At 47.7% G+C, this 21,590-nt stretch overlaps 3 protein-coding genes across 3 annotated transcripts; 2 read left to right on the plus strand and 1 right to left on the minus strand.

Moving 5' to 3' along the window:
* Positions 1 to 2,067: 2,067 nt before the first annotated feature.
* Positions 2,068 to 9,482, plus strand: LOC131291090 (cytochrome P450 4c3-like). Its single transcript, XM_058320281.1, has 5 exons — positions 2,068 to 2,287; positions 5,235 to 5,350; positions 8,031 to 8,310; positions 8,390 to 8,459; positions 8,534 to 9,482. The coding sequence occupies exons 1-5, from the start codon at positions 2,068 to 2,070 to the stop codon at positions 9,480 to 9,482; spliced, it is 1,635 nt and encodes a 544-aa protein (XP_058176264.1).
* A 1,133-nt stretch (positions 9,483 to 10,615) lies between these two features.
* On the minus strand, positions 10,616 to 17,419 carry LOC131291473 (cytoplasmic FMR1-interacting protein). Its single transcript, XM_058320694.1, has 7 exons — positions 17,210 to 17,419; positions 16,867 to 17,046; positions 15,195 to 16,703; positions 12,924 to 14,303; positions 11,339 to 11,577; positions 11,122 to 11,269; positions 10,616 to 11,044 (listed from the first exon to the last, which is right to left on the minus strand). The coding sequence occupies exons 1-7, from the start codon at positions 17,417 to 17,419 to the stop codon at positions 10,847 to 10,849; spliced, it is 3,864 nt and encodes a 1,287-aa protein (XP_058176677.1). The 3' UTR covers positions 10,616 to 10,846.
* An 857-nt stretch (positions 17,420 to 18,276) lies between these two features.
* On the plus strand, positions 18,277 to 21,151 carry LOC131291091 (zinc finger protein 91-like). The gene is made up of 4 exons (XM_058320282.1): positions 18,277 to 18,282; positions 19,018 to 19,886; positions 19,964 to 20,722; positions 20,800 to 21,151. The coding sequence occupies exons 1-4, from the start codon at positions 18,277 to 18,279 to the stop codon at positions 21,149 to 21,151; spliced, it is 1,986 nt and encodes a 661-aa protein (XP_058176265.1).
* Positions 21,152 to 21,590: the final 439 nt, after the last annotated feature.

Below are 21,590 nucleotides of genomic sequence, written 5' to 3' on the forward strand. Positions count from 1 at the left end.
AGTAAGGAACCCTTCAGCGAGACGTAAGGGTGGACGCGGAAGGGGGAGAGGGGGGGGGGGGGGGGAGGTTGGAAGGAATGATTCCGAGCGTCGATTGGAACACTCCCATTTTGACACTTGGCACACAGGGCACGGACTGCCGGAAAGAAAGGATTGCGCTATGCCTTATAGCACGACGTCCCTGTTGGGCGGGAACGACACGGAAGGACCAAAACAAACTATACGCGCACGCAAAGAAAGAAAAACCCAAATCTACAAACCTTTCCTGCATCGGATGCGAAAGAAAGCGAACAACAAGAAAACGGCACCGTCGTGGGAATAAAACCAACCACAAGTTGGAATGGAATGAGTTCATCAGCTTTTCGAATTAAGCGTCGTTTCTTCAACTCCCCCCTCTTGAGGGAAGGACAATTAGCTGGGCGGAATTACGGAACGAGTGGCGGGGAAGGAGAAATGAACATTGAGAAGAAAAAGAAAACAAAAAACACGAGCCAACAACGTCGAAAGGGCTCCGTTTCGCCCGACTCCGGGAAGGTGCGAAGAACATTTATTATTAATGATCATATTAACGCGCCAATGTCCATGATAGATGCGCGCCCCGTTTATCAGTAGGAAAGGGGAGCTGTGGGGCACGGGAAGAGGGGGGGAGGCCCGGAGTGTATTAAGATACACATTCGTCATACACTGCGTGTTGACAGACTTAATAATCTCTTAAAAGCTTGTTAATAAAAGTCAACTCCGAGCTGCATCACCTTGCAACGCAACAGGATCACATATCACGCTGGAAGTTCTCGTCGTAGCTGTTGGCCGTTCGACTTCTAGCTGCAGTACCTTCCGCATGCCGGACGTTGCGGGCGACAATGTGTTTGTCGCAGGTATTCCAACTCTGGAATTTGAGAAACACCAAAATCCTCCCAATTTAGCTTGTCGTTAAAATATATTCAAAAGATTTTTAAATCGTAATGGAATTGCGGATCCCAGAGATTATTTGCGATCGCAGTTTCGTTTGGAATTAATCCACTACAGGATAGGCACGTTTCACTCGTAGTTTGTAGTTGGACTGATTCAGTAAAAGAATCGCACGTCAGGATAACAACAAATCAAAACTTATTCTGTCGCACGCTTGCTAAACGCCTTTAATAAAACTGTTTGCGCGACTTCATCAATTGAAAACTTTGGTCGAGTGATTGAAAAAAACATAGAAAAAGAGAACGAAAGAGAAAGATATAGAGATGCCAATAAATGCCAAATGCAACAGGATGGTGATGGCGTGCAATGCGCTGAACTCCATCATTTCCAGTACATTTCCGGTTTTATCAGAAGAATGTCGAAATGTAGAAAATTCAAACAAACATCACGAGCGGGTAATATCAAACCCCCAAAAACCCGATGGTAACGAAATGCCGAACAGCGAGTAGTGGACAGCATCTTTACCGCCGCGATCCGTTTCGCCGCACGCTGTCCGCGTCTGGTCCTCCCCACACCTGTCGGCTCCAACCTTTCGGCGGCCCTTTCGCCGTAGATCCCCGATTCTCCGTCTCTCGCACACGCCCGCAGAGCTGGAGCCTAATCTTCGTATTCTCTTGCGCGCGCGCGAACGTTCCTTTCACACGAACGCCACCATCACCAACGCTGTTTGGACGCACGCGCGCAGCTTATAAATATTGGACCATCGGAAATTGACGAACTTAGTGTGCGGCTGGCAGCGGAGACATCAGTGGGTTCATTGTTGCGTTCGACGGAGGTAGCCGGAGATTAGCGCTTCGGACGTTAGACTGACAATTGCGACGCGCGTGTTTTGCGTGGTGTTCTTCCAGCCTCTAGCCAGGTTGCCTATCCGCTATATCTGAGCCTTGCCTGGCGATGGCCTCTCCTTAACGGTGTGTGTTTGTACTTTGAAGTGGTTAGAACAATCTAATAAGTTGTGTGGTTATTTGTGCAGTGTCGTGTGCCGTGTACGTTCAGCTCCAGAAACTGTCTCCGATCTGCAGATCAAACGAGTCCTCTATCAACACTGACCACTGTCCAGGTGAAGCTCCCGTGAAATCTCAAGCCCTTGTCCTGACCATGGCGGACCTCATCGGTGGGAGTCTGCTGCTGAGCAAGCTGGCCAAAGTGTTCACCCTGTTCTCACCGGTGACGTTGCTGCTGGTTGTCACAGTCGCGTGCGCCGTGTACGTCTACAACCGGCGCCGGTCACACCTTGTGCAGCACATCGACAAGATCCCCGGCCCTGCCGGACTGCCCATCCTTGGCAATACGCTGCACATCAACGTGGACCACGATGGTAAGCTGCTCATCGAGGACTTCGCACCATCGCAGCATCCGTGCATGTCCTTGTTCGACCAAAAAACCTTCAAAACAGTTCAATAACTCGATCCGAATCGGTGCCCCGAATCGAACCCCCTCGCCCGTGAGCAAGTTCTGATACACTTCCTGGTTTAGTCCACCGCGTCTACGGCTCTAATCAAATGCGCAAACACCAATCTCGCAGATATGATAAAAGAAAAAAAAACAGACGCAGACAGGTCGAAGTCTCCGATAGCAAAACACGGCCTGGGAGGCGGAAGAGCTTTGTACCAGTTCGATCGGTCGTCTGTATCGCTTCAGATGCAACAACATTTATGCACGAAGCGTCACGAGGCCGTGAAGACGTGCCCGATCCACGGTGCCGCCGTGGGATCTCGCGCCTTTTTTTCTTACCTTCTAAACCGTTTCAGTAGATTCGTTAAATTTAACAGCGGCCGCGGCACACGACGCGCATTTACAATGCAAATGTTGACAAATAAATGGTGGTTGTCGATTGTGTTTGCAATTTCGGATAACGTGCCTTTATCTCGGCCGCCACCGCTAATCTGTACCTTCCTCTGCGTCTGCTTTAGTGAAGATGAGCTACAGTCTAGACTTCCAGTACATAAGCTAGAAAATGCATTCTGGAAAAACACACAGTGACATCCATCACTGACCGAGACCTCTGGAGTCCAGAGCGTCAACCACACAATTCTAAACACTTTCTTAGGCAAACCTTTACGCCTGTAGTCTTCCGAGTTCCAATTCGATTATTCTTTGTCCGGTAGAAACGGTTACGCGTTGCGGTGTATAGGGTACATCTCTAACGTATGTGAGATGAATTTTGATCAGCTCATAGATGTTTCCCCTATGGCATGGCAGCATCTCCCTCCAAGCCCCAGGATAACATCACAGTCGGCTTAGTATTACCCAACCACATTAGGAGCGGCCAGTGTAAGTCTCCCCAGAGGTCTGCCGGTCCGACCTGAAGGAGGTTTTTTTTCTCAATCATACAGTGTTGGATGCCTTTTCTTTTTCTTCGATAGCCCCGTCATCGACCGACACTGCACAGCGCGTGGACGGTTCCTTTCCATTCCTAGAGGCCTAGTTTTCCGATGTCGGGGATGGCGTATTTTTTGGGACAACCGAGCGCAGCCCGTTTCGTTACGTAAACCGTTCGAACTATGTCAAAATTAATCACTTTCGCTGGCCGCCGCAAACCTAAGCGGAGGTATCGGTTCGCTCACCCCGGGCCTGCCTGTGAGTCCTGGCTGCCTAGCTGACGAAACGATTCGCAATATATATATATATGCCGTAGTATCACACTCGATCTATTCAGGTCTCGATGCCAGACCTTTTGGGATCTTTTGGTAGTCAAATGGTTGCAACAGTCGCTCCCCCTCCCCGATCGCTGGTTTTCGGCTTTCGGTGTGTGCTTTTATGGCCAACGCCTTTCCAAACATTGGAAAACGATCAAACGCACCAGTTAACCTATACCTGCGTTCTCTCCTTCCGTCTATCTCTAACCTGTCTTTCTTCTTCATCAGCGAGCTTGATCAGGTGCAATACGAATCGAACACAGCGTCGGTTGTAAACTTTGATTGGATAACATAAATTCGTCCTCGTTGTAGAGCGGACCCCCGGGGCGATCAACAAGTGACTTTTCTCATATATCTTTCGATTGTTAGTCTATTGCCCGCTAACCATCCGGAAGGGTGTAATTTCCCATTCGGAAGCAATGGTCAATTGATCGCCGCTCGAACCGGCAAGTGCGGCACTTGACACTACGTTTGTTTACGATTCTGTTTCATCCGGCGAACCTTAACGATGCGATTCCACTCCGTTCGAAAGGCCTCGGTGTACCGATGTGTCGCACCCGAACCTTGGGACCTTGTCGGGCGTTTCTTATGGCTCCTTTTCCCGCAATTAGACTGCTTCCCGCGGCCTTCACGGAACCACACGGCAAATGGGTGTTGGTTCGCGAGAAATGAATGTTCCAAAAAATTTCCCAGCCCGCTTCTCTCTGTTGGCGATTCCCAGGGTGCAGGGTGTAGCGAGATAAAAAAAAGGGGTCAGGAAGGCCAGCTGGGCGGCAAAACGTAGGCAATGGTTATTATTATTCGCCGATGTCAACCCTGCATTTCTATTTTTTCTTAAACGAGCCAAAGATGTTCAACTCCCAGTGCACGGGAACCTGCGTGTCCTATTGCCTCACCTATTGTGTCGGTTGCTGTGACGTACCCGGGCTGCTTCTTCATCGGTTTACCCCCAAAATCTGCTGGGGGGAACCATTCGTTTTGGTCTCTGCTGCGCAGCATTCTCTCGACCTTGGGAGCCCTCCAGACAGAGAGGTTGTGACCACAGCTTTTTGGGGGGAAAGTGGCTACGTTCCAGTAGGCTACGAAAACTTACCACCTACTCTGCACAGGGCTTCTGCTGCACCCGAGCTGCTCGGGCCTCGGGATCGATTGGGCAAACCGGACTGTACGTTACGTTGCGGGCCTCAATTCGACGTCCGACTCAACCGTAAGAGCGTACAATGACAACAAGGAAAAAGACGCGAAAGAAACAATCTGCAACTCCGCGAAGTTTTGGGAGCCAAGGAACGAATTGAGATCGAAATTTGAAATCGTTATTTAAAAATAACAAAAAAAGGCAAATCGTGGTAAACCGGATGAACTCTGACGTCAGTCGGCAGGCTGAAGCAGCAAAACAAGCAAAACCAATCAACTAAACCGAATGGTATTAATCGAAAAGCGCCTGCATCTCCTTCTCGCTCGAGCCACCCGATCTCATTCGTCTCTTTTTTCGATCAGGCTTGAAATTTAGTAACATTCACTTCGAGTCGGACCCGAGCGCCGTTTCGGATTCGCGTTTGAGATATATTTATATACCGATATATACTGAGTTTCTTCTGCTTGCACTCGGCCCGGTTTTCTTTAAAGAAATTTTTAACCGTATCATCGCCATTCGGAAACTCTACGGACGACTTCAAGGTTTCAGCCGGGCGTGGAACGGACCACTGCCGTACGTGATGATCTCCAAAGCAAGTGCAGTCGAGGTAAGTGTAGCTGTAAGACAATGTCAACCGCGGCTCTATGCCACCTACCGAATATTGAACACCATCTGCAAGCACACGTCCAGCTGGACCGGAAGTTTCTAACGCCATACCGGCCCTGGCAAGCAAACACCGGAGCAAAAAGGTCACCCTCAGTTCACAGCAACCCCAAACTTGCCCCTGATGGCTGATTAAATAGGCACTGGTACGGCGACAACTGTTGGCTTTCAGCGTTTTGGGTGTCGTTCGGTCAACACAATCGCCCAAGGTCGATGGAATTCGTTCGGAACGGATAGGTTCGACGCGCGGGATGAGAGCAGAACATCAGCCTATAACGAAGCTGGTATATCACAGATCATCTGCTCGTAGGAGTAACGCTTAAAGCACCTGTCAGTACTGGTTTTGACCAATTCAATCATTTCAATGCATTGATAATAAGGTGCCGCTAAGTCATATCAAGATCGCGACAAAGTAAAAGTTTTTCTAAGTCCCAAATTGATAAAAAACGAAAACAGCAAATGATTTGCAGCATCTCATATTGACGCTTTCCGTTCATATTTGACATCTTTTTGAGCAGTACGTAAGAAAAAGCATGCTAGTCTACCGGTGTGCGATCACCACCCGACTGTAACTATCTTTTAAAAGTGATAGATTATAAAGCGAAAGAAAAAAAAAACACCACTCTACCATGCATGTATCAGATAGGCTTCGAAACCCTAATGGATTGCAACAAGGCGGATTTGGTCATTTCCCAAGCGCGTCGGCGTGGAATTCCAAACAGGCGGTGGAAAGAAACTAAAATCTAAGCGCTGGCGCAAGCTCCCTACATATTCATTGTGATACCACCTTGTGTAAGCTGTGTCACAGATGACCAATGTTCGGACCCCTCGGCCTGCTCCGGACGACGGACGGTTACGTTAGGCAGCGCTAAAGGCATTTGTGAGTTAATTTGAAATCTGTTTCTACTACTTCTCTACGCACCGCTGCCGATGGCCGTCGGTCGGCCGTTTGATGGCTGCAATCAGAAACACGATGGTCCAAATCAAGCTTATTATTTTGTTAGTTCTTCTTGATGGACTGGACCGTGCTGGACACGACACGCTGATTAATCACCGGCAAACATCGGTGCGACAAAGCGTCGTCATTTGCAAAACTATTGTTTTTTTTCCAGAGCGAAACAATGTCTACTGGTTCCGAAGTTGGCCAGTGTGGTTGCTCCATTAGAAGAAGTAGTATCTCTAGTAGTAGTAGAGCTTTCTCTCTGTTTCTTCATTGTTTGTGGTAGTTTCAAGAATTCTTCTAAAACAGATCAAAGTAAATGTAACTTTCATACAGAATCAGAGAAGATAGAGAAAAGAGAAGACAGAAGAAGACTAGTTCTTTTCCTGAAGCCTCAACAGCCTAGAACAGAACACGACAACAGTATTCAACAGTTAGTGTGACATATTTGAACAGCAAAATGATTTCTGCAAACAACCGCATGGAATACAACTCCTGACGAAACATTTCCCTATCAAAACTAATAGGAATTCTTAGTAATATTCTTCTAAATAACAGATTAGAATCCTTTCGAAATCCCACAATACAACCACACAGGCATTTTGGTGTGCGAATACGCAAATTAAAGTTATCTTATCATGATCCCAATGCATTCTGCCAAGTCATGGTGTGAATTGTCGCGAAATATCCCAACTCAAAGCTTAGGCAATACGGAAACCAATAACAGAAGTTGTATACGTCCTCATGTTACTTTGCATTTCTGTCTATGAATCTATTCATGTATGTATCGAGTCGAGATAAATCTGCCTCCACTTACCTTGAACGAAAATCCTGTCTTCGGTGTTGGGCTGCAACGTTATGGTGTCTCAAGAGTTCGTCTATTTCGGCTCCGGTGAACCTTAAGATAATGTTAAATGCACGTTACCAAACAAACGGTCAAAACCCAAGAGTGTCGTGTCGAGGTAGCCACGCGAGAGGAGGTTGCTGACGGAAATCGAATTTCAATCCGACGCTAAGTGGCATCGATAAATCGTGCGCTAGAACGAAACGACAATAGTTAGTCAAACGGAATAAGTTGGGCAGAAGAAATAAAAAAGGCAACACTAACATAAAACCAGTCTCCAGCGGGTATGGATCGACCACGAATCTCCGTTTGACGAGATCTTGCAGGTCGGTAGAGGCCACGAACCGTTTTCTCACAGACCTTTCAACGATACGCATCGGCTTGAGGCACGTTACGAAAGCATGTGCCTCCCTCTGGGACGATCGAGCGACTCCAATGTAAGGGCCAACTATCGATGCCATGTGGGTTTCGTTTTTCGCTTCTTTCTCTTACTTTCGCTCAGAATACAAAATTTATGCAAATCACTTCGACTGTATGTTTCCGAACTTCACGGCCCTTGCGTTGACGCATATTGAATTATCACAAAGACTGGGATGAGAAGCAGTGGTCTCCACACCATAGTCTATGACACATAACCAGAATATGATTCTCGAATTCTTTCACATCGGAAGTTGATTTGGAAGTTAGTTTTCCACATATCTAGCTGTAAGAGAAACCTAATAAGTACGGTTTATTTGAGGTATAAACAGTTTGTGATTAGTTTAAGCCTTAGAAAACCATTAGCAGCTAACATTACACCTTTACTTACGGATTTCCTCCGCCCTCTCGGGACATATGTAGCGAATTCTCGGCAGCCAGAAGCACATCGAGAAGAGCCACGACTACGAGTTCCTGAAGCCATGGCTGGGCACGGGGCTGCTGACGAGCCACGGCAAGAAGTGGCACCCGCGCCGGAAGATCCTCACGCCCGCATTCCACTTCAAGATCCTCGACGACTTCGTCGATATCTTCCAGGAGCAGAGCGCGGTGCTGGTGAAGCGGCTCGAGGCCGAGCTCGGCAACGAGGCGGGTTTCAATTGCTTCCCATACGTGACGCTGTGCGCACTGGATGTGGTTTGTGGTGAGTATTACTACCCAAGTGTCGGTAGGTGATGTTGAACCTTGGGGGTAATTTTGGGACGTTCCATTGTCCGTTCCAGAAACCGCCATGGGCCGTCAGGTGGATGCTCAGTGCAATTCCGACTCCGACTACGTGAAAGCTGTGTACCAGTGAGTGTTCATAGAAGAGACGATGTATGCCGTTGCGTGTTTTTGGTTAATCACACTGTACTTCTCCCATCTAGAATCGGGCGTATCGTGCAGAACCGGCAGCAAAAGATTTGGCTACAACCAGACTTCATCTTCAAGCAGACGCAGGACTACAAGGACCACCAGAAGTGTCTGCGAATACTGCACGAGTTCTCGAACCGCGTCATCCACGAGCGCAAGGAGGAGATCCGCCGGCAAAAGCAGGCGACGGGTGACGGCGTCAGCAAGGACGGTGGCGGCAAGGACGGCAACAACAACAAGGAAGACTTCCTGTCGCACGAGGAGCTCATCGGGCGCAAGAAGCGGCTCGCCTTCCTGGATCTGCTGATCGAGGCGTCGCAGGACGGCGCGGTGCTGTCGCACGAGGACATCCGCGAGGAGGTGGACACGTTCATGTTCGAGGGCCACGACACGACGTCGGCGGCCATCTCGTGGATCCTGCTGCTACTCGGTGCCGACCCCGCCATCCAGGATCGGATCGTGGAGGAGATCGACCAGATCATGGGCGGTGACCGGGAGCGCTTCCCGACCATGCAGGAGCTCAACGAGATGAAGTACCTGGAGGCGTGCATCAAGGAGGGACTGCGGTTGTACCCGAGCGTGCCGCTCATTGCCCGCCGGCTCACCGAGGACGTCGAGATCGATGGGTACGTGCTGCCGGCCGGCACCACCGCCATGATCGTCGTCTACCAGCTGCACCGCAACGCCGACGTCTTCCCCAACCCGGACAAGTTCAACCCGGACCACTTTCTGCCCGAGAACTGCCGGGGGCGACACCCGTACGCGTACATCCCGTTCAGTGCCGGGCCGCGGAACTGCATCGGCCAGAAGTTCGCCATCCTCGAGGAGAAGTCCATCATCTCGGCCGTGCTGCGGAAGTACCGGATCGAGGCGGTCGACCGACGCGAAAACCTCACGCTGCTCGGTGAGCTGATTCTGCGTCCCAAAAACGGACTTCGCATCCGCATCTCCCGTCGCCCGTGAGATGGTTATGCGTTGGGACATCCCCAGGGGCAGCCCCGGTAACCTTTTCGCAAAAAATACTAAGTACGCAAATGAAGCGGCCTCCTCCGATGCGCTTCAAAGGTTGCATCGTGCTTGTTCAGTTATGACTAAATGAGTACGTTTATTCATAATTTGGATATTACAACTTGTAAGATTACGTTTGCTTCACGTTTTAAAGGGTACATTAGCTAGTACGAGGGCTTTTGGCATGTGTCTGTTTGTGTCTGTGTGTGTGTGTGTACGTGTGATACGCTTCCTCTACTTCCCGCGAACGAATTCGTTCTTCGTTCGGCTTGTATTACAAAAATGCTGGCCACGCTGCCGCTTTTTGAAGCAGCGTTGGCCAAAGTTTGGAAGCGAACAGATAACCAAGTAGACCGAAGTCTTAAACCACTAACGCTTAACCGTGCGTTGGCTCAGAGAGAACGGCACGCCCCTTCAACAGGCCAAAGTTTTTTCCCGGCGCACACTCCACTGCAATTGCACGTTTTTTTTGGGTTTACGTGGTTCTCCGTTAAATATATGTATATATTATAAGTGTAAAAATGATTCTTATGAATAATACATAGATGATATTATGTAGTGCAATAAACAATTCTCTCATTGACTAAGCGTTATTGGATAGACAGAGACAGAGAGAGAGAGAGAGAAAAAGTATCCTTATGAATATAAATTGGTTTCATTATGTCGATAACGAAACGAAAAACTTATTGCCACAATTTTTTGCTTACGATAAATGTTACCACTAAGACCTCAACCGGTTGCGCATCCAACGAACACACGATCTTGTGTGTGCGTGGGTGTGATGTTTCTGAAGCACACCAATAGAGAAATTCTACAGCTGTTGGCAATACCACACGGAAGGAAGATCGAACTATCTACAATATTTGCCTTGGAGAGACCGTACACGGTTCGCTCGGTTCCGTTTTGAGAACGGAAAAGATTGCCATTCGAAAGCGCAAGTATAACCTATTCAGTACGATAGTGTGCCAATATGGAGGCAGCAATTTCATTATAATACGATTTCGATACAGAAAACAGAAATTTAAAGCAATCGAAAAGAAAGAGAAAATTAGTTGATCCTTCTTTCTCTCTCCGGTGTCTATCGGTCCCTACAGTTGTAATTTAAGCCTAAACAAGAACATTATGCATACAAAGAACATAGATAAGAATAAACAAGGATGTGTAACGCGAAACATATACACACGGGTAAAATAAACGATAGGAAAAAGCTAAGAAATGCCTAGTTTGGGATTTCGTTCGTCCCACTGTTTTCGCTGGTGGTGTTGGTGTTGTTTCTGTTGGCGGGGTGTTGTGTGGAATCAATCAAGCACGTTTCCACTCTACTGCGTCCGCAGTTTGTTCGGGTCGTGGTAGTGCGAGGGTGCCACGGTTGGGTGTGGCGGCGGCGGAAAGCAACGAACGTGCTCGACGTTCGAACCCTCGATGTCGTTGCTTTTCAGGTACTTGTTCAGAATGGCGAAGATCTGCGAGTTAAGAACCTGAAAGCGGCGGATCCGGTCGACCATGCGCTTGAGATTCTAATGCAGAAAAGACAAGACGAAGAGAGTGTTGGATTGTGAGACTTGCTTCTGGTTGCAGCGCGCCTGCTACTTACGATTCCTTTCACGGTGTCATCCTTGCCGTCGACCCGCTGGACGCGCAGAATGTGATAGCAGAAGTCGAGGGCCTCGAACTTGCGCTGCTGGCTCAGCAGAACGATGATGGTGCAACCCGCCCAGTGAAGCCCTTCGCCGAACAATTCCCTGCAGAAAGAGACACTCAGTCGGCGTAAGTCAATCGACGCTTCTGCAGCGGTGTGCGCTGGTACTTACTCGACCGTGTACTCGGTTCCGGCGACCGGAATACAGTAGACAAACTGCAGTGCCGACCACAGCCGGTGGAACTCGGAGCATTCGTCGATGTGCATGACGCCGTTGATCGGGGGCGGCCCGGTCCAGATCGGATCATCCAGGAACGACTTGACGCGACTCAGGATCACCTCGAAGATGCTCAGCCCACAGCACAGACGTTCGCGCGTTAGAAGATCCCCCTCGCGGGCAATCATAGCTTGCTAGAGATGACAAAAAACCGATACCGATTAAATGTGAGTATCGTGACTATCATAAGGACTAAGGAATAAGGAATAAGAATCAGGAGATTGAAACAAAATTAAATTAATCGTCGAGAGCAATATCATAAATAACAAAATCAACAGTGCGTTACGGCCTGGCCTAAAAACAGCAGTAAAGTAAAACCAATTTTCCTTAATCAAGGAAAACTTACTCTGTACAAACAATTATGATTAGCAAAACATAGAAACACTGCAGTATTACACTAAAAATGACAAACACAATTATAGCTCAGAAATTAATATAAGAATGTAAGCTTGGAAGTCAATAAATCAAATGCATTTTACGAACCAAATTTACCAAAACTTAACAATATCAACAACGAGTTACCACGAGTCGGATTGTTAGAAGTCAAATGTTTGTAAGTAAAATAAAATTGTCTTCTATAACCCAAGAATTCTCCGTACAAACAATGGCGGATATAAAAAAGACACTACAACAGTCTAACAAAGATATGACATTCGACATTATTAATAATAGAACGTTTGCTTGGAAGTCAATTCAGTTCATGAGATTTACGGATCTAAATTGGAAGCTCAATTTTCCACGCGAAACTTCCAACTTCCAGACTTAACTTTTTATATATTGAAATTCTTTAGGGTGATTCAATAAAACACCTGGGTCTTAGGAAAGAGGTTGACCTTTAAAAAGCATTAAGGCATTTAAATGCCAATGCTTCTATATTGCTTCTTTGGTTTAGCAATCTTAAGAACCACGTAAAAAACTGTTTTGATATAAAGCGGTTATAAATACAACTTTCGTTTGGCGAAGAAAACACATCGTTCTCGCTGCTTACGTTTCACGCTGTCGCTATGCAGTCCTGTCGTTTCGACAACAGCGCTAGTTTGTCCAAGAATAGTGTATGAGTCATGGTTTTTGCAAATTCCGCCCGTCGAGTCACGCATAAAAACAACTACAACGTATCCAAAATAAATTTTGTAATGCCTTTCTACGAGTTTCTAATGTAACAAGAATCCACAAATCTGCATACGATGTGAAATACGCAGCAAGCTCTTACGAATTAACAAAACATACAATAAAGAAAGAGCGTGCAGTAGAACCCATTTATATTAAAATTTACATCTCCAATTGCATGTAAACAATGTTATTCGGAAAATCATACCACTACTAATACGAACCAAAGATACAAAAAAAGGATCGATTGAGCAAAACATGGCTTGAAACAGTGAAACAAATGGAATCAATAAAAGTAAATTAACTAAATTGGTTTTCACAAAACAGTAACAACTGAAAGAAAACATAAATTATCAGCGTTCGGTTATCATACCTTGGCGGTTCCCAGCTTTTCGACATTGGGAACAATCTGGAGCGAGGCGTACTTTGCCTCCAGCCGCTTCTGCTTGCTCTCGGGCTTCTCGCCGTCCTTGCAGAACGGACGGGGAAGGATGTTTTGAAACGGGGCGGCGTGCAGCAGATCGCACACCTCCTCCTGCGACAGCGCCTGCTCGATCAGCAGGCAAAACAGCAGCGAATTGCCCATCTCGCGGAACGACTGGAACAGTTCGGTCTTGGCGTCCGGGTACTGCACGATGTCGACGAGGTGTGCCTGGTAGTAGCTCAGCACGCCGGGCGAACCGTAGTCACAGAGGGGCAGCTTGCAGCTCTTCGGCATCGCCGACATGAGCGTCTTGGTGAACTGCAGCAGGTTGCCTTGCACCAGCGGCTTGACGATGTCCTTCAGGATGATCTCCATCACGACCGCAATGCCTTGGTAGCCGAGCAGGCGGCAGATGGCGTGAAAGTGAGGTGCCCCGACGAAGCCACCGTACTGGCTGTACTGCGTCGAGTAGGCCGCGTTCAGTGGCTTCGAGCCCCACAGGTAGTAGTGCGACATGACCGGTGCCTTCTCGCGCGTGATCGGCCCCGAGAACGAGATCTGCAGCTTGTTGCGCACGAAGCGATTGGTGGCCGCATTGTAGCAGTAGTTCGCGAGGAAGTCGTAGTTGAGCTCGACGAATACGTGCAGCGTTATGCGCCCGTACGGCGCCAGCACGTTGTGGTTCGCCTCCTTCAGCATCGCGTCGAAGTCGTCCAGCGCCAGCCACTTGGAGAGCAGCTTGTGGCAGAGCTTGTTCACCGCCAGCAGGGCCTCCAGCTCGACCACGCCGGTAATGTCGCTCGCCTCGAACCGGCAGATCGCCAGCTCCAGGCTCTTCTGCATGTCGGCGTTGATGCGCTGCGTGATCAGCTTGTTCAGGTCGATCGAGCGGCCGAGCAGCTGGACGTGGCGCTGCTTCAAAAGCGTTTCGTAGCGATTGTTGCGCGGGTACGACTGGAAGTTGAAGCCGAGCACCTCGCACTCCACCCGGAACCGCTTGTCCAGGTAGATGCTGCCCGCCAGCTGCTTGTAGTGCGCGAACACCTGCTCGCTCAGCTTGTACACGAACTGGTCGAAGCACAGGTTCACCTCGGCCTCAACCTCGTCGTACAGGAACTGCTTGCGGAAGATGGTGAGCGCGTACAGCGCCGAATCGTTGTAGAGGTCGAGCGGGTACAGGACGTACTCCATCATCGACGGTTCCTTGGTGCGCAGGATATGGTCGGTCAGAATCCACGGCATCGACATCTCAATCGGGAACTGAATGCGCTTCTCCATCGTTATCAGATCGCTGCACTCTTCGTTGTGCTGGTGACGCACGGTACATTTCTACGAGACCAATTGCGAGACAAATACAATTGAGAAAATATGTTAAGCTGTTGGTACAAGCTAAGGAAAAACTAATATGAAACCGGAAACAGTAAGGTAATGTAACCCTGAGTTAAAAGTTTTATAGTTTTTGTAAACAATGTATCTAATTTTAATGTTTAAATTATGCTTGTTTTGTTGTTTTATCAGGTGCGTGATGAGTTTGTTGATTTACATCCGAATGAAAGCAAATAAAGAAAAGGTCACAAAATATGTCTTTATCGTGTTTGATTTAAGGGTTAAAATGAAAAGATCAATGCACTAACGTATATTGAAAACAACAGTTTAATTATTCTATTTTAGAAGACGAAAATTTTCAGAACAATTTGTGGATAATGGACATGTTGGATTAACATAAGTAATTGTCTGCGCATTTCCAAATGTAAACATAATACATAACATTGTGTTGATGTTTTTTCATTTCAACGTTTCACAGAAACGAACTTTTTCTGTTTCACAACATCTTCAGTCGTTATTTGATTTGAATAACGTATTTCAAAAGGTATTTTATTAAAAAGTTAAAAATAAATTTTTATCCTAGAAAACGATGTTATGGACTCTGTATGAAAGTTATAGATTATTCTGTACAAAATAAGGCAAATAATCAAACACTTTTAAATTGAATAACATTAGAGTAAATTGTAATTTAGATAACACTTGATTGCTTGTTGTTATCAGTTATGTTATCAGACAAACCAACCAAATTCTAATGAAGCAATGTATGCGTAGTAAGTAATGCAAGCTACCACGCATACAGAAGTTCTATTTACTGTTTGGGTCCCTTGGAACGCTTAATCAACCTCCGCTTTGAACTAAAAGTAAATAAAGCCGCAGTGCCAATGTTGTACTCACGTTTACTTTGCGGCCCATGGTCATCTCGAGATAAAACTCCCGGTACCAAAGCTGTGAGAGATCGCAGCACTTCTGGAGCGTTTCGCTGAAGCTCAGCAGGAACGTCCAGTAGAAGGATGCTTTGTGGAACGCGTCGATCTGCAGCAGGCAGGAACCGTCGATGTCCTTGCGCAGCGTGCGCTTACCCCCGGACTTGTCGGCGATCAGCGACTCCAGCATCGTGCGCACCATGTACAGCTGGGTCGAGGACGGGCCGACGTTAAGCCGCGGTACGTTGATCTGGAAGCCGCTGTCCGGGTCTTTCTTGCCCTTGAGCGCCGGATCCTGGGCCGGCTCGGTTCCCTTTTGCCAGTCGGCGCACGTTTCCCGCACCGACATCACGATCGATCTAATCAGATCCTTCTTGTTCTTGACCGCCTTGCGCAGCGGCTCGCGCAGCACCAGCTGCACAAAGTCCTGCAGCTCGGCGTAGATGCTGCGCCGGATCGCCTCGCACAGCACCGTTTCGATGCGCGCCATCAGCACCTGCAGACCTTTGATCATGGCGATCACCTCGATCAGGGCAAACTTCTCGTCCTCGCTGTAGTTGTAACGGGTCGCCCGCTCGTACTCCTCCGCCTCGGCCGGGCACTCCTTGTTCATGTGGTGGTCGGTCGGGTGCAGCAGCTTCCACGAGTATAGCTCCGTCACGACCGAAGTCCACTCGGATAGGAGCTGCAGGCCGCGTAGCGCCAGATCCGCCGTCGCCTTGTTCTCCGCGTCCGTCGCGTTGTCCTTGTACGTGGTCGTCACCTCGTTGCTGTAGCGCGACAGCTCCGAAATGTACTTCACATGATCCTCGCGGATCGTTGGCAGATGCACCATCAGGTCCGCCTGCGGGCTGATCGCCGTCGAGCTGGACAACGGCCACTTGCTCGGGTCGAAGTGCTTGCTGCGCTTGATGTAGTTGAACGGGGCGATCTGCATATCGCCGAACAGCGGTACCACCTCCAGGTTCTTGAAGATGCGATCGATTCGATCGAGTCGGAGCTTCTTCTTCTGGTCCAGCTTATTGATGTTGCATATTTCCGAGTCCATCAGAAACAGCCCGAAGCCCATCACCTTCACCAGCATGTGCTTCTCCTCGGGCGTCATGTACATCTTCGACTCGTACATATGCACGCAAATGTTGACCACGTCCGACAGCAGCTCCTCGTAACCCGGGATCTTCTCCAGCGTGTCCTTCACCGTGTCGCGGATCTTGTTTTGCGTCGCGAGAAACATCGACAGATTCTGCGACTCCTGCAGGCTGTGCGAGTCCGTCATCACCTTCAGGAACTGGGCCGCCCGGCGGTACGTGCTGTAATCATTCTTTACACTCGATTTCATATTTTTCAGCTCATCCAGTACGGCGAACATGTTGATGAACTTCCCGAGCGTCAGCAGGTATGCCTCCGACACAAAGTCCTTTCGCTTTTCGGCGTGACAGAGGCGCTTCACCTCGCCGGAAAATGCCTCTATGGCTTTGCGCTAAACAAAAAAGGGAAAATATTTGGTTAGAGAACTACACTTGGCGTAAGTTGATCGTGAAATGCAATGATCGTCGAGTGTTGAGCGGTGTTGAAAGATGGTATGCTTTAAATGAACTGATTGTTGAGTTGGACCTTTCACTTGTTGCGACCTATTGACTTACCTGAAAATACATAAAGTTTAGAAGTTTATTCACTTCCGGGCTGAGCACTTCAACGGTCTTCTCGTAGATTTCGACCCGGTTCGGTTGTTCGTTCGATTTCGGCTGCGGAATTGCCCGAGAGCAGCAACGCCACGTGTAAAGCATGACGGCATGCTTTTGGCCCTCGTCGAGCAGTTGATTCTGTGAAGCAAGCAGGAAAGAAACATAAGGGCTATATTAAAATGCTCCGTTTAGTGGTTCAAAATGTATGCCATCTCATATTCCCGCGTCTTATTAACGACTTAAGGTTTTGTTTCTTTTTTTCCGTCATGGTCTAGCGGTACTGGAACGGTGGCCAACGTACCAGATTCGCGTGAGTGGTTGCCTCTTCGATGTATTTAGCGATTCCCGTCACGAACCCGTTCCGGTCCTCGAAGTTGGTGTCGAAGTTGGCCTGGTAAACCACGGAACAGGGCTGCGCCTCAATACACGGCTGCTCATCCGGCAACGGCAGCTCGTCCAGCACCTCCACGTTGGACAGCGCATCGGCGAGGGTTATCTTTTCCTGAGCCATATCGCTGCTGCTGCGGTTACTGCAAATTAGTTCGAGCGAGGGTTAGGGAAAACGCAGCTAAACAATGTGTTTCCGGCGGATGCAACATGATCGAATCAGCTCAACCGCTTAGTTTACGGAACACCCCCTCCTGCTGCAAAGGTGGCATCAAAACATACAACACTTGTGCGGTATCTCATTTCCCATCATGTCTCCAAAGCTAACAGATTTTGTATTCAACTTGAAAATACTAAAACATGATGTTGGACAAACAGTTTCTATAGTTTCTATGCCCGCAGCTAGTGTTGAATGAATTTAAATGACTACAGCATCCCACAACAAGCAGGACGGTTCGGGGGGCGGGTGAGCGGTAGCATCGATGACGAATAGGTCCCACTTACAATGTTGATGGGTATGCACAAACACACCCACTCAAAACAGCAGAATTTGTCTTCTCTCCTGCTTCTAGCGAACACTTTTATTTAGCAACTCTATTTTCACTAGTTTTCATTCAACTCTACGCGATTCCTATTTTATTCCTACTATTTTTGCTGGAATGCCCTTAACCTACGCCACTCCCAGCGACTATCGCACTCTCGTACACCGAAACGGTACATTTCTCACTGACATTGATGACACATCCCTGGTGGAAATAAAAATTCACCAAACTGGAAAAGTTGCATGCAAGCCAAGAGTGATGGAATGGATCAAATTGTATATAACCGTATATACCTTCTCAATCAAATATAGCCTTGCAACAGTTTTGCGTTCGTTTTGGTTGGACTATTCCTAGTTTGTGCAACTCATAAGGCAGAGATAATATGCTTACTCCCCGTAGTATGCTAGTTTGCATTTCTTCTAGCAACAAAAATCGCAAGATGAATGTATTTTCTACATCACTAAATTTGGGAACTGTGCGTTAGCTGAAATTTCATATTCATGATTCAAAAAGACTACTCGGCAGCAATAATTCGTTTTCATTTCCCTTTTTGTTGTTGTTCCGTGCAATTTATATAGCATTTCTAGCCTTGCTATACTATACTTCTGTCAAATGTAAACGAGGCCGAAACGCAGTGACCAAGGTACAAACATAACAGTTCCATATTGACGTAGTATAAACCTTGACGTTTACCGATAGTTTGTTGACAATTTTTGTACACACAACAGTTATCCGTAAGCGAAAAGCAAACGGTAATTGGATGTATGGCTGATCATGCTAAGCCTATTTTGCTAAAAGTATCATCCATAGGAAGTTAACGGATTTGTGTGCTCGTACATACCCTGCATCAAATACTCCGAGAAGGAGTAAACATCAGGTAGATTGATTCATGTATCCCATACCGCGTTGAGGGAGCTCCATTACACAGTTGGTTTATTAGGCTAATATTGTTTCCGTTCTTTTAGGTCGGAGATATGTTTGACCTTCTAGATGAGTCAACGCGATTAAAACAATGTTTGCTTTGCCAGTTGGAATGTTCGAATCGATTGCTGGTAAGCCAGACAGCAGGGTCGGGATTCGTGGTCTTCGATGTCATTCGCAAACATTTTTGGTTTACAGTAAGGTACAATCTTTACAAGTATACTCCAGGTTTTCTGATATTGTCTTTTTTATAACCTAGGACACTTACTACGATGGTCGGTGCATTTGCATTCCCTGCTGGCGAGCAACGGAATCGTTTCATATGTTTTATAAAGAAATCGAACTGGCGCATTCCGTGAAGCTAGAAGCAGTCAAACAAGAAGATTCGTTACAAACAAACGATCCTAACCATTTGACTGACTTAGACCCGCCAGACTGGGAGTGTGGAACCTTGGAAAAATTGAACGAGGTGTTCGTGAAAGAAAACCATTCGGAAAGTGACAACCAGCAGGATACGCTCAGCGATAGCCCAGGACTATCCGCATCCGAAGAAGAATCGGAATCGGAATCTACGCTTTCGCTAGCCAAACGGACAAGATCAAACAGGACTGCGGTCGCGAAACGCACAACACGATCTACCGGAAGCGAGGAAATGAAAACTTGGCTACCGGGCGAAGGCTTGACATTATGCCGGTGCATACAGGGGGTTCTCGAGGCGCAGTGTCATGTGTGTGTCCGAAATAAAGATAGTACGGCAAAACCGAAAGCTGCTGAGCAGCCGTACATGCGGTTTGCCAAACTGATGCGACACTTTCGAGAAGCGCACGGCACGCCCGGGTACGCCGTGTGCTGCAACCGAAAGTATGCCCGAAGAAGATCGCTTAGGGCGCATATGCGAACGCACGGCAAGGTTACAGTGTACCACTGCCATCGGTGTCGTATAAAATTCCGCAAGGAGGAATCCTTAAACGAACATAACAACCTCGTACATCTCGACGACTCGGAGAAGCAGTTTCGGTGTGAGAAGTGTAGCAAAGGATTCGCGACCGAGATACTGCTCGCTTCGCACGAGGACTGGCACAAAAACGTGGAGCAAAGGAACATCGTTTGTAGTGATTGTAACACATTGTGAGTATAATTGTACATCGTTATCCAGTTGGATGTCAGAAAGAACCATTTTAAATCTAGTGTTTTCTTTTCAACAGCTTCCCTAGCATTGTAGCAATGCATAAACATAAATCTTTGCATCATCCAACGGTAGAAAACGCTGATACTGCACAAAGTACGAACACCACAGGGACGGAAAATCAGATGGAAGAGCTCTTGATAACAACAGAATACCGGATGCGTCTTACGGCCGAAGAAATGGCCAAGCAAAACGAACTTATCGAGCGCTACTGCACGCTGTACTGTGACGTTTGCCAGTTCGTCGCATCTGGGTTCGCTGATTTGAAGCAGCACGTATCCGAAGAGCACGGTTTGCGCTCGGTCAAGGTGGTTTGCTGCGATCAGCCGTACACAAACCGGGTGCGGTTGTACGAGCACGCCCAGTTACACGAGGATCCTGATCGCTTCCGGTGCAAGGTGTGCAGCAAGCGGTACGTCAACAGTCGCAGCCTGCAGAATCATCAGTGGCGCATTCATACACCGGCCGCCGAGCGACCCTTCTGCTGTGACGTTTGCGGAGAAACGTTTGTCAAGGACTATCTATTGAAGAAGCATCTCTCCTTTCATCTGGCAAAGCACCAAAAGCTGAATTTCTGCGAGGAGTGCAACCGATCGTTTGCGACACCGGCCGCATTACGCTGCCATCGGCAAACGTATCACGGGGAAGTGGCCAACTGGATATGTGAGATCTGTGCGAAAGGTTTCGATAGTCGTTCGATGCTAGATAAGCATGTTCCGACGCACAGTGCCGAAGGAAAAACGGAACTTAAGCACCAGTGTGAACGGTGCAAACGATGGTGAGTAGTTTTGAGTGCTCACATTCGCTCGGTAACTTATATACACTCCTTGTTTTTCCGAACGTGGTGTCCAACAGGTTGCGAAACAAAAAGTCCTACCAACAACATCGAGTACGGTGCCACATGAACGCCGGTCCGGTGAAATGTCCATTCTGTGGCAAAGAGTCGAAGAACTCGGTCGCGCTGCGGGCCCACATTCATCTGCACCACGCGGATCGCCCGGAGCATGCCTGCTCGTTCTGCGAGAAGCGCTTCAAAACGGCTCTACGACTGCGTGAACACGAGGCCACTCACACTGGGACCGTGCTCTATAAGTGCCCCTGGTGCCCGCGGACATTCGCCTGCGGCTCAAACATGTACAAGCACAAAAAAGCCGGCCACCCGGAGGAGTGGGCCGCCGGTGTACAGAAGCGCTTTGGCGAGCGATAAAAACGGAGGAGCGTCCTACTCAAGCTACGATCGGCTGTAAGTTCATGCAACTAGCATTTTACGTCCAATGATACAAACTAACCATTTTTCTGCCGGGCAATATCTATGTAATGGTAATAATATGAAATTTTATCAAGAATCCAAACTCTGTCGGAATCTCCCACAAAATCCAGTTCACGTTTTACGTTACTAGCTTTATAAAACGGTATTCTATGGGAATTATCAAAAAGTTAAAGGCATTTCTCAGATACGGATCTATTTGTTTGTGTACATCATGTAATAATATTAATGTTAATAATGTAAATATGGACATAGAATTTTTTTAATACTTTTTTCTGACCACTAACTCAGAAACCGTTCGAAACCCTAACTCATTCAACGGACCTTAACCAGCTAACACGCTCTGCGAACTATTGAATCTTTTTTAGCATTTCATTTC

The sequence above is a fragment of the Anopheles ziemanni genome, chromosome X (assembly GCF_943734765.1).
Source record: "Anopheles ziemanni chromosome X, idAnoZiCoDA_A2_x.2, whole genome shotgun sequence".
Classification (NCBI taxonomy): domain Eukaryota; kingdom Metazoa; phylum Arthropoda; class Insecta; order Diptera; family Culicidae; genus Anopheles; species Anopheles ziemanni.

Excerpts from the sequence above, each read along its gene's own strand:
- LOC131291473 (XM_058320694.1), bottom strand. The coding sequence starts at position 17,419 with ATGGCTCAGGAAAAGATAACCCTCGCCGATGCGCTGTCCAACGTGGAG. Across the intron at positions 14,304-15,194 it reads CCATGGGCCGCAAAGTAAAC|AAATGTACCGTGCGTCACCA; the intron begins GTGAGTACAACA and ends TTGGTCTCGTAG. Across the intron at positions 11,045-11,121 it reads ATGACACCGTGAAAGGAATC|AATCTCAAGCGCATGGTCGA; the intron begins GTAAGTAGCAGG and ends TTTCTGCATTAG.
- LOC131291090 (XM_058320281.1), top strand. The coding sequence starts at position 2,068 with ATGGCGGACCTCATCGGTGGGAGTCTGCTGCTGAGCAAGCTGGCCAAA. Across the intron at positions 5,351-8,030 it reads CCAAAGCAAGTGCAGTCGAG|CGAATTCTCGGCAGCCAGAA; the intron begins GTAAGTGTAGCT and ends GGACATATGTAG. Across the intron at positions 8,311-8,389 it reads CGCACTGGATGTGGTTTGTG|AAACCGCCATGGGCCGTCAG; the intron begins GTGAGTATTACT and ends TGTCCGTTCCAG.
- LOC131291091 (XM_058320282.1), top strand. Across the intron at positions 19,887-19,963 it reads TGTAGTGATTGTAACACATT|CTTCCCTAGCATTGTAGCAA; the intron begins GTGAGTATAATT and ends TCTTTTCAACAG. Across the intron at positions 20,723-20,799 it reads TGTGAACGGTGCAAACGATG|GTTGCGAAACAAAAAGTCCT; the intron begins GTGAGTAGTTTT and ends GGTGTCCAACAG.